This window comes from Salvelinus alpinus, chromosome 5 (assembly GCF_045679555.1).
Source record: "Salvelinus alpinus chromosome 5, SLU_Salpinus.1, whole genome shotgun sequence".
In the NCBI taxonomy this organism is placed as follows: domain Eukaryota; kingdom Metazoa; phylum Chordata; class Actinopteri; order Salmoniformes; family Salmonidae; genus Salvelinus; species Salvelinus alpinus.
Window position 1 is genome coordinate 31,901,030 of NC_092090.1, and position 17,075 is coordinate 31,918,104.

The 17,075-nt window shown below is 47.9% G+C and overlaps 1 protein-coding gene across 4 annotated transcripts in view; it reads left to right on the forward strand.

Annotated features, from left to right (window-relative positions):
* Positions 1-17,075, forward strand: part of LOC139575924 (spondin-1-like) — a 148,377-nt gene that overhangs the window by 123,414 nt on the left and 7,888 nt on the right. Inside the window, exons 8-11 of one of the 4 annotated variants that reach the window (XM_071401381.1) lie at positions 12,545-12,767; positions 14,615-14,755; positions 15,697-15,853; positions 16,555-16,737. In XM_071401381.1, the coding sequence (XP_071257482.1) occupies positions 12,545-12,767; positions 14,615-14,755; positions 15,697-15,853; positions 16,555-16,737 (704 nt within the window). The remainder of the gene's footprint in view (positions 1-12,544; positions 12,768-14,614; positions 14,756-15,696; positions 15,854-16,554; positions 16,738-17,075) is intronic. The other 3 variants (XM_071401382.1, XM_071401383.1, XM_071401384.1) reach the window with 3 other exon arrangements.

Genomic DNA, 17,075 nt, shown 5'->3' on the forward strand with positions numbered 1-17,075 from the left:
CTATATGCCACCCTCACCCTTTTTCTTCTCTCTCCTTTCTATATGCCAACTTTCTTCTTCTCTCTTCTTTCTATATGCCACCCTCACCCCTTTTCTTCTCTCTCCTTTCTATATGCCACCCTCACCCTTCTTCATTTCTCTCCTTTCTATATGCCACCTTTCTTCTTCTCTCTCCTTTCTATATGCCACCCTCACCCTTTTCTTCTCTCTCCTTTCTATATGCCACCCTCACCTTCTTCATCTCTCTCCTTTCTATATGCCACCCTCACCCTTTTTCTTCTCTCTCCTTTCTATATGCCACCCTCACCCTTTTCTTCTCTCTCCTTTCTATATGCCACCCTCACCTTCTTCTTCTCTCTCCTTTCTATATGCCACCCTCACCCTTTTCTTCTCTCTCCTTTCTATATGCCACCCTCACCTTCTTCTTCTCTCTCCTTTCTATATGCCACCCTCACCCTTCTTCATCTCTCTCCTTTCTATATGCCACCCTCACCCTTCTTCTTCTCCCTCCTTTCTATATGCCACCCTCACCCTTCTTCTTCTCCCTCCTTTCTATATGCCACCCTCACCCTTCTTCTTCTCGCTCCTTCCATGTTTTCTCTCTTTTCACAAATGCATGAGTTATACCACACTGCAAGGTCTTCTTCATCGCTCATCTACTCACTTTGAATCATGCCTTGCCTCCCAAGCACACAAATGAGGTGCCGTGGAGCCACTTAAAAGCACATGGCCTGAATCTGCTAGCTCATCTCCACCTGCACCAAGCTGATCAGTGTGCCTAGGCTTCCTTTACTCCTGCATGCATAAACCTTCATTTCATCTCTTATTTAGGAGAGAAACAAGGAGCTAGTTAGCCCAGGTAGCGCAGAGAGAAAAGCATCCTCAATGTAAGAAACACTCTCACAGAGGATCTGAGTGTGAGACTCCAAAGATAGCTTCCAAAGGCAGCCACAGCTAGGGACAGAGCCAATCAAATACACAGAGAGTAATTAGCTCGCTATCTTGTTTATATGCCAACAAATTAATTGTATCATAAAGTGGCTGTGTAAATGCAGAGGAAATCAAATCAACTGGTTTAGGGGATGTGTGGTAGGAAAGGGAGGATGAGAGGAGGGGAAGAGGAGAGGGGGAGGTGGAGGTTCTTGATTGTAGTGTGATGTGGAAATGTACACATTCTGTTTGTACATGAGGTTTTCTTCCTTGAAAGTGCATAAATGGTTAATTGCTCCTGTAATTGAAGGATGTTACTTTTTATTCTTTAAAATGAGTCTGTTGGGATTTATGTGATTTTTCTTTGTACATGTTCGTACATGTTTTTGAACGTGTTTATAAATGTTTGTACGTGTTTGTACATGTGATTCATAAAGTGTGTGTGTGTGTGTGTGTGTGTGTGTGTGTGTGTGTGTGTGTGTGTGTGTGTGTGTGTGTGTGTGTGTGTGTGTGTGTGTGTGTGTGTGTGTGTGTGTGTGTGTGTGTGTGTGTGTGTGTGTGTGTGTGTGTGTGTGTGTGTGAATTAGTGAAGGGGGCTTATGTTACTGCACTTGTGTGTACATGTGTATGTACTGTATGTGTGTGGGTTAAGAGGGTTTGTGCTTTGATGATGATTGATAGATCTCCTGGAGGGGTTTTTCTCCATCAAGGTTAATGGCCTACTGCAGGCTCCTGTGTATCAAGACATCAGGCTGATCTATACTACACAGCTGCCTGCCAATTAACAAACCATCCTACCCTGCCTTTCAAGAAGAGAAAGAGGGAGAAAAAATAAACATAGAGAGAGAGAGCAAGAGAGAGAGAGAAATAGACGTTGATTCATTATCAGTGGTTAGAAAACCAGCTCTTTATTACGTCTGAAGGATCCAAGGCAGATCGTTAGAGATGGAGCTTCAGGTTCAGGGATATCTGGGATCAGTGTTGGGTTAGGAGGGGTTTGGAAGAACTATCATCATGGGACTAGAACATTAATGAATACACTGTGTTTATGTAACCACGTTTTTCTTTACCTGTCACTCTCTTTCCATCTTCCTTTCTGGTGCCTTTGATCCACAGTGATCACTTGTACTGATTTCGAACTAAAGTGGTCATCTTCAGAGAAATGTGGTTGCTGGAGCAAAGGAAAGGGAGAGAGAATAAGAGGAGGGTGGAGAGGGAGCGAGGGAGGTGGGTGAGCGGAGGGGTGCAGATATGACAGCTATTATTACACACAGCAGAGCTACAGCAGTCTGTCTCCTGAGACTCATAACATGTTAAAGGGAGAGGAAGAGAGAGAGAGGGAGAGATAGAGAAAATAGCCAAAATAGGGAAAGATGGACACAGAGAGAGAGCAACAGAGAAGGAGATGTGGTCAGAGAGAGAGAGGGAGGGAGAGAAAGTAAGAGAGGGAGGAATAGAATTCCACCAGAGCCGTCTCCAACCAACCAACCACGCCGCCACACCAAGGTCAGCATTATGGTCATCACGGAGACGGATTTACGAGGCTTGCTGGACCTATCGTTGAGGGAAGCTCGCCTAATTAAAAACGCTGCGGCGCATTGAGGAAATTACCCCCTGCCTCATTTGCATACACGCCAGGGGATTAGCCGGGCTGGACTTGGAAGGAATCAATTTCCTTTGTGTTGTGTTCACGTTCCTCCTCCTTCCCTCAGGCCGTGTCTTATTGACGTGTAAACACATCATTCTCCCTGCCTGTCGTTTTGACAATGTCCTTTTAAATGACATGTTTGCTTTTGCCCTCCCCGGCTGGATTGAAACATTTTACACAGTGAACTGGAGACTCAGGGTCGATGCAGCTGCTTTCCACTTTGAGTTTAAGGTCTGTGTCTGTCTGTCTGTCCTTGGTAGGTAAACCACGTTTGAGAGGATGTCTGGTTTCATCTGGTTTCCCTCTCAGTCCCACTGGTCTACCTGCACTTCTAGATAACCTGACATAATCCGCTTCAATGTTTCTCTGGGAATATCTCTATCTCACGCATACACCTGCCACCTGTCGACACGCAGGCACGCATCCAAGCACACACACACATGCACACACACACTCGTATGGTCAGGTGCCACAAAAATGACAATTGGCTCAGAATAGGGCAGCACGGCTGGCTCTTAAATGTACAAGGAGATCTAACATGAATAATATGTATGTAAATCTCTTATGGCTCAAAGTGGAGGAGGGATTGACTTCATCACTGCGTGTTTTTGTAAGAAGTGTTGACAAGCTGAATGTACCGAGCTGTCTGTTTAAACTACTAGCACACAGCTCAGACACACATGCATACCTCACAAGACATGCCACCAGAGGGCTCTTCACAATCCCCATGTCCAGAACAGACTATGGGAGGCGCTCAGTACTACATAAAGCCATGACTACATGAAACTCTATTCCACATTAGGTAACTGATGCAAGCAGCAGAATAAGATTTAAAAAACAGATCAAATTACACCATATGTAACAGCGAGGACTGTGAAGAGACACACACACAGGCACAGACACTCACACACCTGCACCTTAGAGACTATTTTCACCTCAGAGAATATCTGCACCTCATCTGCATTGACTCTCCAGACATAAACCCTTACACACAAACACACACACACATGCACACTCACATGCGCACACACACACACAGTTAACACAGCTGTTCAAAATATATTATTCAACTGTGCGACCAAGACACTATCCACTTTATATTTGTAACATAGTCATACTTGACATAGCACATACTGTATACTGTAATACTGTATATCATATTGTGTAGATATCAGTCTTATTAGTATGCATACTACATTCCTCTAATGACTTGTTAGTTTTCATTGACCTCTGATTAATATTGTTTGATATTGTAATGCCATGTTGAGGGGTGAGCACGCAAGTATTTCACTGCACCTTTTATACCTGCTGCCAACTGTGTATGTGACATATAACATTTAATTTGACACACACACAAAAACAATGTGTCACACAATGTGCTAGTGACACAGACAGAGCAATCTGCTGTGGGAATCTTCGTCGCTGGGCGGTGTTCTCTGTCACTGTCACAGTACAGAGCCCTCCCTCTCTCAAACACACGTTCGGACATGAAGGCAAGCATGCGCACACACTCTTCAGAGTCTTATGTACTCAGACGGTCCCCACAGAAGACAGCCTACACCCCTCTCTTTCCCTCCATCTTCCTCTCTTTGTTCTGCTCTATCTGACCCCCTCCCACTCACATACCTCTCTCTCTCTCAGAACAGGAACGGCTGTGCCTGTGACAGCTACAGTTACCTCCATGATGTCCAGTAGTGAGTCCCTCGTCATTTTAAAGCACCCTATACGTCTCATCAGACCCTTTCTAAAGACAGCAGGACAAGCCCAGCTCTGAGGCTTCCAGCTGATTAGCACTGTGCTGACAGACTCCACCACCCACATCCCCAGAAAACACAGCCCTTAATGAGCTAAAGGGTTTGTCTTTGTCACTCAGAGACAGCGTGTTTGCTGGGGATGTGGGTGGTGGGACGGAGGGAGGGAGGGCTACATAGAGGTTGAATTAAGTACATTTATCACCGACCTTGACATATTCTATCACACCTGCTACTTGCAATATCTACATTACATTTCCCATCCATGGGCAGTTGTGCTGGAGGCACAGACACAACAATATCTACCTGGCCTCTTTTGTGAGAATGTTGGTAGCGAGCAGAGTTTACCCTCTTGGTGCTATAGTATACACAGACAGACAGACAGACAGACAGACAGACAGACAGACAGACAGACAGACAGACAGACAGACAGACAGACAGACAGACAGACAGACAGACAGACAGACAGACAGACAGACAGACAGACAGACAGACAGACAGACAGACAGACAGACAGACAGACAGACAGAGAAACAGAGAAATAAGGGGTTGTCAATGAAAACACAGCCCTTAATGAGCTAAAGGGTTTGTCTTTGTCACTCGGAGACAGCGTGTTTGCTGGGGATGTGGGTGGTGGGACGGAGGGAGGGAGGGAGGGACAGTGTCAGATTCGGGAAAAAAAGGGAAGTAGAGAGAAAGTCTAATCAGATATACTGTATACCCATTACATGACATCTATCCAACTGTCCCAACAGGTGATGGACAGTTATGTTCACTGTATTTATACTTGAACAGATTAAAGGATAAACAGTTGAAAGTGTATTCTGGGAATCCTTGATTATAGTATTATAGCTAGAGTAGCTGCATCAATGTCTCACTCTCTACACTCCTCAAAAAAAGTGTTACAAAATGGTTCTTTGCAGAGGGATAGGGTTCTACCAAGAACTGTTTTGATCTGAAGAACACTTTTAGGAAGAAAGGGGTTATTTGTAAGCCAAAGGGTTCTACCTAGAACCTTTAACATCCTAAAAAAAACGTTTTTGGAAGGAAGGTTTTTTTGATTCTTTGGAAGCCAAGAAGGATTTTTTGGAAGCCAAGAAGGGTTCTATATAGAACCATAGAGTATATCATATTTCCCAGCATGCTCTATTGCATGGTGGTTTTCAGAATTGTTTGCTTTAATGTGTTTTTGCATGGACATTGATTGGTTGATACATGTTATGCTACACAAAGATAAATAACATTCATTTTTGTAAACTAAACCAATTTGTTAATAATTTGACTTATTGCACCCATTACAGAGATGGTTGTTCCAGTTTAGATCATTGAGGTAGTATCAGTTTTCAATCTTCCCTGCCATGGCAGTCATTCTCAATGCAGATTGCTGGTGATAAAAAATTCCACTTGTGTTACGTTCAATGAGGACAATTGGAAGGAGTCAGGCGCAGAGAGCAAAGGTAATGGGGAAAACCACTCTTTAATGTCCAACCAGATGAACAACTGGTAACGTCAAAAACATTTGGCGTAAAAATCCGACTTGAATAAAGTACACACTGGAAAAATAAATCCAGACTGTGGAAAAACCCCAACGTGAAAATAACAACCTCATACACAAACAGAGAGACAAGCCCGCACAAACAGAAACGGGCTAAACGAACTTAAATAACACCACCCTAACAACCAAACAATAAACAGGTGAAATCAATTAGACAAAACCAAACGAAAAGGAAAAAGGGATCGGTGGCAGCTAGTAGACCGGCGACGACGACCGCCGAGCGCCACTCGAACAGGAAGGGAGGCCACCTTCGGTAATACTCGTTACAGTACCCCCCTCCTGACGCGCAGCTCCCGCAGCGCGCCGACGCCGGCCTCGAGGACGACCCGGGGGCCGAGGCGCAGGGCGATCCGGATGGAGGCGATGGAACTCTCTCAGCATAGATGGATCCAATATATCCCCCACCGGGACCCAGCACCTCTCCTCCGGACCGTACCCCTCCCAGTCCACGAGGTACTGCAGGCCCCTCACCCGGCGTCTGGAATCCAGAATGGACCTTATCCTGTACGCCGGGGACCCCTCTATATCCAGAGGGGGTGGAGGGACCTCCGGAACCTCACCTTCCTGCATGGGACCAGCTACCACCGGCCTGAGGAGAGACACATGAAATGAGGGGTTAATACGATAATACGAAGGAAGTAACAATCGGTAACACACCTCATTTATTCTCCTCAGGACTTTAAATGGCCCTACACACTGCGGACCCAGCTTCCGGCAGGGCAAGCGGAGGGGCAGGTTTCGGGTCGAGAGCCAGACCCTATCCCCCGGTGCAAACACGGGGGCCTCACTGCGGTGACGGTCAGCGCTCTTCTTCTGCCGTCTACTCGCCTGACGCAGAGACTCCTGGACGGCTCTCCAAGTCTCCTTAGAGCGCTGTACCCACTCCTCCACCGCAGGAGCCTCGGTCTGACTCTGATGCCATGGTGCCAGAACCGGCTGATACCCCAACACACACTCAAATGGTGACATGTTGGTAGAGGAGTGGCTTAGTGAGTTCTGAGCAATCTCTGCCCAGGGGATGTATCTTGACCACTCCCCTGGCCGGTCCTGGCAATACGACCGCAGAAACCTACCCACCTCCTGGTTCACTCTCTCCACCTGCCCATTACTCTCCGGGTGATACCCCGATGTAAGGCTGACCGAGACCCCCAAATGCTCCATAAACGCCTTCCATATTCTGGAAGTGAACTGGGGACCCCGATCAGAAACAATATCCTCGGGCACCCCGTAGTGCCGGAAGACATGGGTAAATAATGCCTCCGCAGTCTGCAGGGCCGTAGGGAGACCGGGCAACGGGATAAGACGGCAGGACTTAGAGAACCGATCCACAACGACCAGGATCGTAGTGTTCCCCTGAGATGGAGGTAAGTCAGTCAGAAAATCCACCGAAAGATGGGACCACGGCCGTTGTGGAACGGGGAGGGGTTGTAACTTCCCTCGAGGCAGGTGCCTAGGAGCCTTACTCTGAGCGCACACCGAACAGGAAGAGACATAGAATCGCACATCCCTCTCCAAGGTGGGCCACCAGTACTTCCCCCTAAGACCTCGCACTGTCCTCGAAATACCCGGGTGACCTGACGAGAGTATACCATGAGCCCATCGAATCAATTGATCACGAACAGCGAGCGGTACATACCTACGCCCCTCCGGGCACTGTGGAGGCGCAGGTTCCTCCCTTAACGCCCGCTCGATGTCCGCGTCCACCTCCCATACTATCGGTGCCACCAACTTGGCCGCCGGAATGATGGGAGTAGGATCGATGGACCGCTCCTCTGAGTCATAGAGGCGAGACAGCGCGTCGGCCTTAGTGTTGAGGGAACCTGGTCGATACGAGATCGTAAAACGAAATCTGGTGAAATACATGGCCCACCTTGCCTGACGCGGATTCAGTCTCTTAGCTGATCGGATATACTCCAGGTTACGGTGGTCAGTCCAGATGAGGAAAGGGTGCTTAGCCCCCTCAAGCCAGTGTCTCCACACCTTCAGGGCTTTAACCATAGCCAACAACTCCCTATCCCCCACATCATAATTCCGCTCCGCTGGCCCGAGTTTTTTCGAAAAAAAAGCACAAGGGCGGAGTTTTGGTGGCACACCCGAGCGCTGTGAGAGCACCGCTCCAACCCCAGCCTCGGATGCGTCCACCTCTACTATAAACGCCAAAGAAGGGTCCGGATGCGCCAACACTGGCGCCTCGGTAAACAGCACCTTCAACCTACAGAAGGCTCTGTCCGCCTCTGCTGACCACTGCAAACGCACCGGCCCCCCCTTCAGCAGTGAGGTAATAGGGGCTGCTACCTGACCAAAACCCCGGATAAACCTCCGGTAGTAATTGGCAAACCCTAAGAACCGCTGCACCTCTTTTACCGTGGTCGGAGTCGGCCAATTACGCACGGCTTTTACGCGGTCACCCCCTATATCCACCCCCGAGCTGGAAATGCGATAACCCAGGAAGGAAACGGCTTGTTTAGAAAACTCACATTTCTCCGCCTTCACGTACAGGTCATGCTCCAGCAGTCGCCCAAGAACCTTGCGCACCAGAGACACATGCGCGGCGCGTGTAGCGGAGTAGATCAAAATATCGTCAATATACACCACCACACCCTGTCCGTGCAGGTCTCTGAGAATCTCGTCAACAAAGGATTGAAAGACAGCTGGAGCATTCTTTAACCCGTACGGCATGACGAGGTACTCATAATGGCCCGATGTAGTACTAAACGCGGTTTTCCACTCATCTCCCTCCCGAATACGCACCAGATTATACGCGCTCCTGAGATCCAGTTTCGTGAAGAACCGTGCTCCGTGGAATGATTCCATCGCCGTAGCGATGAGAGGTAGTGGGTAACTAAAACCCACCGTGATGGAATTGAGACCTCGATAATCAATACACGGACGCAACCCACCATCCTTTTTCTTCACAAAAAAGAAACTCGAGGAGACGGGTGACATGGAGGGCCGAATGAATCCCTGTCCCAGAGCTTCCGTGACATATGTCTCCATAGCCAACGTCTCCTCCTGGGACAAAGGATACACATGACTCCTGGGAAGTGCAGCGTTTACCTGGAGGTTTATCACGCAATCCACGTGTCGATGGGGTGGTAATTGGGTCGCCTTCCTTTTACTGAAAGCGATAGCCAAATCGGCATACTCAGCGGGAATGCGCACGGTGGAAACCTGGTCTGGACTCTCCACCGTTGTCGCACCGATGGAAACTCCTACACACCTGCCTGAACACTCATCAGACCACCCCTGTAGCGCTCCCTGTTTCCACGAAATCGTCGGATTGTGAATAGCCAGCCAGGGAATCCCCAGCACCACCGGAAACGCAGGTGAATCGATAAGAAACAGACTAATCCGTTCCTTATGATTCCCCTGCGTAATCATCTCCAAAGGAATTGTGGCCTCCCTGACCAGCCCTGACCCTAACGGTCGACTATCTAAGGAGTGCACAGGGAAAGGGGGGTCTACCTTAACTAACGGAATCCTCAACCTTTGAGCGAGTCCGCGATCTATAAAGTTCCCAGCTGCGCCTGAATCGACTAGCGCCTTATGCTGGAGAGAGGGAAAAAATTTAAGGAAACATATTAACAAAAACATGTGACCAACAGGAAGCTCTGGGAGAGTGTGGTGCTGACTCACCTGAGGTGACCGAGGAGTGTTCTGCCTGCCCTCTCGATTCCCAGATGAACTCCTCCAGCACCGACCGGAAGTGTGCCCTCTTCGGCCACAACTGGTACAGGAGGAGCCTCCTCCGATCTCCCTAGATGCTGCCCCTCCTAGCTCCATCGGGATAGGAGCAGGAGGGTCAGGAGATGGAACGGACAGGACCCTTTCAGAACGTCCGCGAGCAGCTAGCAGATGGTCTAACCGGATAGACATGTCTATTAGTTCATCCAAACTTAGCGTAGTGTCCCGACAAGCCAGCTCTCTGCGGACGTCCTCTCTCAGGCTACACCTGTAATGGTCTAACAGGGCCCTGTCGTTCCACCCTGCTCCAGCGGCCAAGGTCCGGAAATCCAGCGCGAAGTCCTGCGCGCTCCTCGTCCCCTGTCGTAGATAGAACAATCTCTCACCCACCGCTCGGCCATCTGGAGGGTGATCGAACACGGCCCGAAAACGGCGGGTGAACTCCGGGTAGTGGCCCCTCGCTGAGTCGGCCCCGTTCCAGACCGCATTGGCCCACTCTAGGGCTCTACCCGTCAGGCAGGAGACGAGGACACTCACGCTCTCTTCGTCCGAGGGAGCTGGTCGGACGGTGGCCAGGTATAGATCTAATTGTAGCAGGAATCCCTGGCACCCCGCCGCCGCTCCATCGTACTGGCTTGGAGGCGTAATACGCAAGGCGCTGGTACCGGATCCCGCTGGAGGAGATGGTATAGTTGCTGGAGGGAGGGTAGGTGGGTTAGTAGGGAGACCACTCCTCTCCCAACGATCCATCCTCTCCATCATAAGATCCATAGCTGATCCGATGCGATGGAGGATGGACGTGTGATGAAGGACTCTCTCCTCCATCGTGGGGAGAGGGGTGGTCGCTGCTCCTGCTGGCTCCATATGTGGGTGCGGGCTTCTGTTACGTTCAATGAGGACAATTGGAAGGAGTCAGGCGCAGAGAGCAAAGGTAATGGGGAAAACCACTCTTTAATGTCCAACCAGATGAACAACTGGTAACGTCAAAAACATTTGGCGTAAAAATCCGACTTGAATAAAGTACACACTGGAAAAATAAATCCAGACTGTGGAAAAACCCCAACGTGAAAATAACAACCTCATACACAAACAGAGAGACAAGCCCGCACAAACAGAAACGGGCTAAACGAACTTAAATAACACCACCCTAACAACCAAACAATAAACAGGTGAAATCAATTAGACAAAACCAAACGAAAAGGAAAAAGGGATCGGTGGCAGCTAGTAGACCGGCGACGACGACCGCCGAGCGCCACTCGAACAGGAAGGGAGGCCACCTTCGGTAATACTCGTTACAACTTGTTGGATATCCTAACTAAATTGCACATCACTTTGCAAGCCAACATAATGTGACTTGCAAGCCTGATGTGGCCTGTAAACCAGGAGTTTTCTGACACCACTGTGTTAGGGTATAACTAGGCCTTCAATGAAAGGCGTTATGGTATATTGTATGGTTCTATATAGCACCTTCTAAGACTGTACGGAAGCTCAATTATCACCTGAAACAATTATCCTGCTATTCTCCTGTCACTGTTCTGTTCTTCATCTGCCGGTAAATCCATCAGATTTTCTATCACCACACACACCTCAGCCCTGTCCTGTCCAGTTCTGTCCAGCCCTGTCCTATCCAGTCCTGACTTGTCCTCCCATACACAGTAATAATCACCTCTAAGGATGTGTAAGAGCTCTAATCCTCTGGGAACACACAGCAGGCTGCCAGCCGTCCCCTCTTCCCCCTCACCGCGTGTCACCGCGTCCCTTTGCTCAGCTCAGCCAGTCTCGGAGGCCTTAGGTTTATCTCTGACAGCCACATTGGACCCAACACAAAGCCGACTTGTAATTGACAGGGTGGCAGGAGGGATAGGGTGTAGGAGGTTGGGAGGTATCTATCAACCCCTGATAAACGTTCATTAGAAATGCTGTGGTTTGGTACTAGGAAAAAGTATTTCTGAACAGACATTTGTGCTGCCATGTGCAACACTTTTCTTTGGGTGTGTGTGTGATCGCTCATCAGAATATTATCTGTTGCACACACACACACACACACACACACACACACACACACACGCACACGCACACGCACGCACGCGCACGCACGCACGCACACACACACACACACACGCACGCACGCACGCACACACACACCTATATCTCTCTCAGAACAGGAACGGCTGTGCCTGTGACAGCTACAGTTACCTCCATGATGTCCAGTAGTGAGATACCTGATAGATACCTTTTTGGGAGGTATCTATCAACCCCTGATAAACGTTCATTAGAAATGCTGTGGTTTGGTACTAGGAAAAAGTATTTCTGAACAGACATTTGTGCTGCCATGTGCAACACTTTTCTTTGGGTGTGTGTGTGATCGCTCATCACAATATTATCTGTTGCACACACACACACACACACACACACGCACACGCACACGCGCACACGCACATGCACGCGCACACGCGCACGCGCACGCGCACACGCACACGCACACACACACACACACGCACACACACACGCACACACACACACATATATACATGGCTCTCTGCCACCAGTAAAGTATTTAGTGGTGGATATTACTCTTTACCTCTGGCTGGCAGCTCTGTGTTGAACTGTTGTAGGGGGTGAGCTGGATGCGTAGGCCATGCCTGAGGCAGCAAAGAAACTTCTCTACATCTCTGTCGGCTTAAGTCGACTTAAGTACCCCTGCTCTCATCCTTTCCTCGTTCTTCATCTCCCATTCCTTGCTATCCCTCTTTCTCTTTTTCATGCTTTTTAGGGACTTCAGTCAGTATTTCTGTTCTCTCTCTCTTCCTCTCGCTTTCTCTCGCTCTATACTGTCTTCTCTCTTCTACTTTTCATATTTAGTCATTTAACAGGCCCCTTTATCCAGAGTGACTTGCAATCTGTGCATTGATCAACTAAAGGTAGGTAAAACATCACATATCACAATTATTGCAATTGTGACTTTCTTCAAAATAGTCCCTTCTCTCTGTCCTCCAGTCGTGCTGCCCCGTCGGCTGAGTTCTCAGTGGACCGTACCCGTCACCTGATGTCCTTCCTCACCATGCTGGGGCCCAGCCCTGACTGGAACGTGGGGCTGTCTGCAGAGGACCTCTGTACCAAGGAGTGTGGTTGGGCCCAGAGGGTTGTCCAGGATATGATCCCCTGGGATGCAGGCACCGACAATGGGGTCACCTATGAGGTCAATGACCTCCTCAAAATGTCACAACTACACGCTCTAATATTCACACTATCTCTACCACAGTGATTCTAACCATAACCCTGGAGCGCAAGTCCCAGACATCACTCACACCACCTACTGTATAAAATCACACTTCTTATAGGGCTGGGAGTTGCCAGGGACCTCACGATACCATATTATCATGATACTTAGGTGCCGATATGATATCTATTGCTATTCTCATGAATCTATATGTATTACTTTTCGATACTGCAATGCGATGTTCCAAACATACGTCTGCTGCAGAGGGACAAGAGAGAGCCATGAGAAAACAACATTTGATCAGTCATGGAAATAAAAGTGCTATAAAAGCTATGACGGAGAAATACTGGAATTTTGGTGCATGTACAGCCGAATAGCACAAAAATAATATTAAGATATTGTCAAAAATAATATTGCAATACACTGAGTGTATAAAACGTTAGGAACACCTTTCTAATATTGAGTTGCACCCACTTTTGCCCTCAGAAATGCATCAATTCATCGGGGCATGGACTCTACAAGCTCCTGGCACCTACTACCATACCCCGTTCAAAGGCACTTAAATATTTATTCTTGCCCATTCTCCTTCTGAATGGCACACACACACAATCCATGTCTCAATTGTCTCAAGGCTTAAAAATCCTTCTTTAACCTGTTCCTCCCCTTCATCTACAATGATTGAAGCGGATTTAACAAGTGACATCAATAAGGTATTATAGCTTTCACTTAGATTCACCTGGTAAGTCTGTCATGGAAGAGCAGGTGTTCCTAATGTTTTGTACACTCTGTATATATGTCAATATATTATTTTTCCGCATGGGCAGACTGGTTGAGGAGAGTCTATGACTGTGCTGTGCTGTGTGAGCTCACAGACAGAGCTTTGGCTGATCCCTGGGAGTTCACAAACTCTTACTCCCCTGTTTGATTTGGCTCGCCCCACCAATGACCTTACTCATATCAAATGTCTGGAGCCTCAGACATATTTACAGTGTATTTTGGTGGAAGAAAGAACAAGTTGTGCAAGAACCGGTCAAGAGTTATAAAATGAGGTTGTAGAGTGTTTTGTTATTGAACGGTGTCTATATATTTTAGTGGTCTCTGTTGTTTCAGGAAGCCTGAAGCTGACGTTTGGAGTTGTTAAAACAGCTCCTGGTAACCTCCTGTGGTGTTCTCTCTCACTGTGTGACTCTGCTCTACACTGGTGTCAAACAGTAGGATGTATGTAGTGATGTAGCAACCACATTCTGTACATTGTAATGGAGGGTTATGCCTGACAGATAACATATCAGAAGTTCAAAGGTGTGAAAGATTTTGATCACCATAACACAACAGCACTTTACGAAGTTACATGTCAACCCTTTATGTTCAGACTAGTGGATGGCTTGTTTTCCAGTGTTGTGCCTTCAGAAGCCCTGTGTCTGTGTTTGCTGTGTTAGACCCCTGCTAGCAGATGTTTGCTGCAGACTAATGACAACAGTTTCACCACATAACCCCATAACTCACAGTGTCCCTGACCAAGATCTATGGATTCATGTTGTTTTAGTGGATGTGGCTATGTGACTTGTATAATCTAGGTTTGCCAGTCTTAGGAGGTCGTATGTTATTTGTGCTGGGACGAGACTATATTATAGATGTGTTGTATACCTCCATATTGCACATGAAGAGACCTATTGCAACCTTTCAAGGTTATCTGCAAATACATATTTTATCACTGATATCATGACACTGTTCCTCAATACTACAATGGAACACATATTGACATGAAAAGCACAGTCATGTATCTATGTTGACTCTTCATTTGTGTGTGTGTGTGTTCTGACCTCTAGTCTCCCAACAAGCCCACAGTCCCTCAGGAGAAGATCCGCCCCCTGACTAGCCTGGACCACCCTCAGAGCCCCTTCTACGACCCTGAGGGGGGCGCCATCATCCCCGTGGCCAGGGTAGTAGTGGAGCGCATCGCCCGAAAGGTCTGTCCATCCATTCATCTCTCTCCACTCTTTCCGTTCCTTTGGCTGCTAAATCTCTCCCACTTTTGTTGCCTCGATCCTCTTTCTTTGCTCACTTCACTTCCTATTTCCATCCTCTTTCTGTCTCACGCTCTACTCACTCCTCTTGTTCTTTCCCTCCAGCTGTCACCAACACAACCTGATTTCATGCGCATCAAGGCATGTTTGAGGTTGGCTCTAAGATCTCGAAGCGGTTACAAACGTTTGATTATGTGCCTGTGTTCATAACGCTGTTTCGGTATACGATTGAGAAGGTAAACAAACAGAACAATGGAACATATTGGTGTATTGAACTAGAAATGTCAACTTTAAAGCTTCAGACACTGAGAGGAAGATACATATTTTTCAGTCAGAAGAAAGTAACTTTATTTTAACTCCCTCTGCATTGTTCCAGTGTCTAACTGAAGACGTTGTGGGTCAATACAGCTGTATATATAGATGTTAGTTGTATAGGTGCAGTTTGAAGAGAACAGGGGTTGAACAGTGATATAAATGTCAGTGGACTATAGCATTTACACAGCATCCAGCCTGGCAGACTCACCTGGAATCTCTCCATCTACTCTATTATAGCCTTTGTCAATCTATTGATCCTCACACACTGATGCATGTAGGTACAAGCACACACGTGCACGCACAATTGCACACACACAGCAACGCCCCCAGCCCCACACACACACCCTATCACTCTGATCGTTTGTCACTTGCCCTAAGCGGACCTCTGTTGTTATGACAGCTGAATGTCATTATCAGCATGTCCCCATATCACCTCCCCGTTCGCCAGAAAGACCGATAACTAAATACGCTAGCTAGATAGCGACAACGTGTGTGTATCTGTGAGCTCCAGCAAAGGTGAGAGGATGCATCAGCTGACCTCCCTGTTTACCCCCTTCTCTGTCTGATAGCCGCCAGAGGCAAACGGAGGATCTTATCACAACAGAGTGGTATGTATTCCACAACGCAGGCCTGTGTTTCTCTGTCCGCAGGGAGAGCAGTGCAACATCGTGCCTGATAACGTGGACGACATTGTGGCTGATATCGCCCAGGAGGAGAAAGAGGAAGGTCTGTGTCTCTCTTTATCTCTCTCTCCCCTCTGTGTCCCTGTATCTCCCCAACTCTGCCAACAAAGGTTGTAACAGAGGAGCGATAAGCAAGAGAGAGGAGAAAGGCATGTCTCTCTCTCTCTCTCTCTCTCTCTCTCTCTCTCTCTCTCTCTCTCTCTCTCTCTCTCTCTCTCTCTCTCTCTCTCTCTCTCTCTCTCTCTCTCTCTCTCTCTCTCTCTCTCTCTCTCTCTCTCTCTCTCTCTCTCTCTCTCTCTCTCTCTCTCTCTCTCTCTCTCTCTCTCTCTCATGGGAAAGCTGCACAGATGGAATCGTAAGCAGATTTGATCAGTAGTGGCATTTTCAATAAATCAATAAGGCTGCGGTTGAGATTCTTCCAAGATAATTGTCGCTCCTTAACATGTCCAAGGGACATACATGTTTGATTTGATTTGAGTCAGATGAATGTTTTAATAGCACATCACTTAGTGAGGAGGGGCTTAGGCACTCAACACACCTGAGGAAACACATAACTAGTTATGACTTTGAACGTTTGTGTTTATGCCCTTCATTTGATGAATGTCTCTCTCTCTCTCTCTCTCTCTCTCTCTCTCCACCCCTCTCTCTTCCTCTAAACCCTCCACTCCTCTGTCACCTTTTCTCCCCCCTCCCTCCCTCTCTCTCTCTTGCTGTCTCTCTCATTCCCACTTTCCCTCCCTTCAGACGACACTCCAGAGACGTGCATCTACTCCAACTGGTCTCCGTGGTCAGCCTGCAGCTCAGCCACCTGTGACAAGGGCAAGAGGATGAGACAGAGGATGCTGAAGGCCCAGCTGGACCTCAGTGTACCCTGTCCTCACACCCAGGACTTTGAGCCCTGCATGGGGCCCGGCTGCAGCGACGAGGGTCAGTATGTTGGATGTACTAGGCAGCTCATGAGACATGGTGGGGTTTCGAACAAAGGTTAACCTGAGATTTACAAGACTGTGTTAGCCTCCTGAGCTAAAGCCGATATATTAGCTCAGGGAGCTAATGCAAGTCTTCGTCTCAGGCAATGTTACTCAACACGTGAACGTGGTTCACCGAACCACCTCCGTTACACAAATATATATTGACATGAACAGATATACTACAATACAATCTAGGATACAATCTGGAAATGTGTATTTCTTGTTGCTGTCTTGGTGTATAAACACCCATCTAAAAACAAACTTCAACATCCGACCACCAAGTCCCTCTAGGAG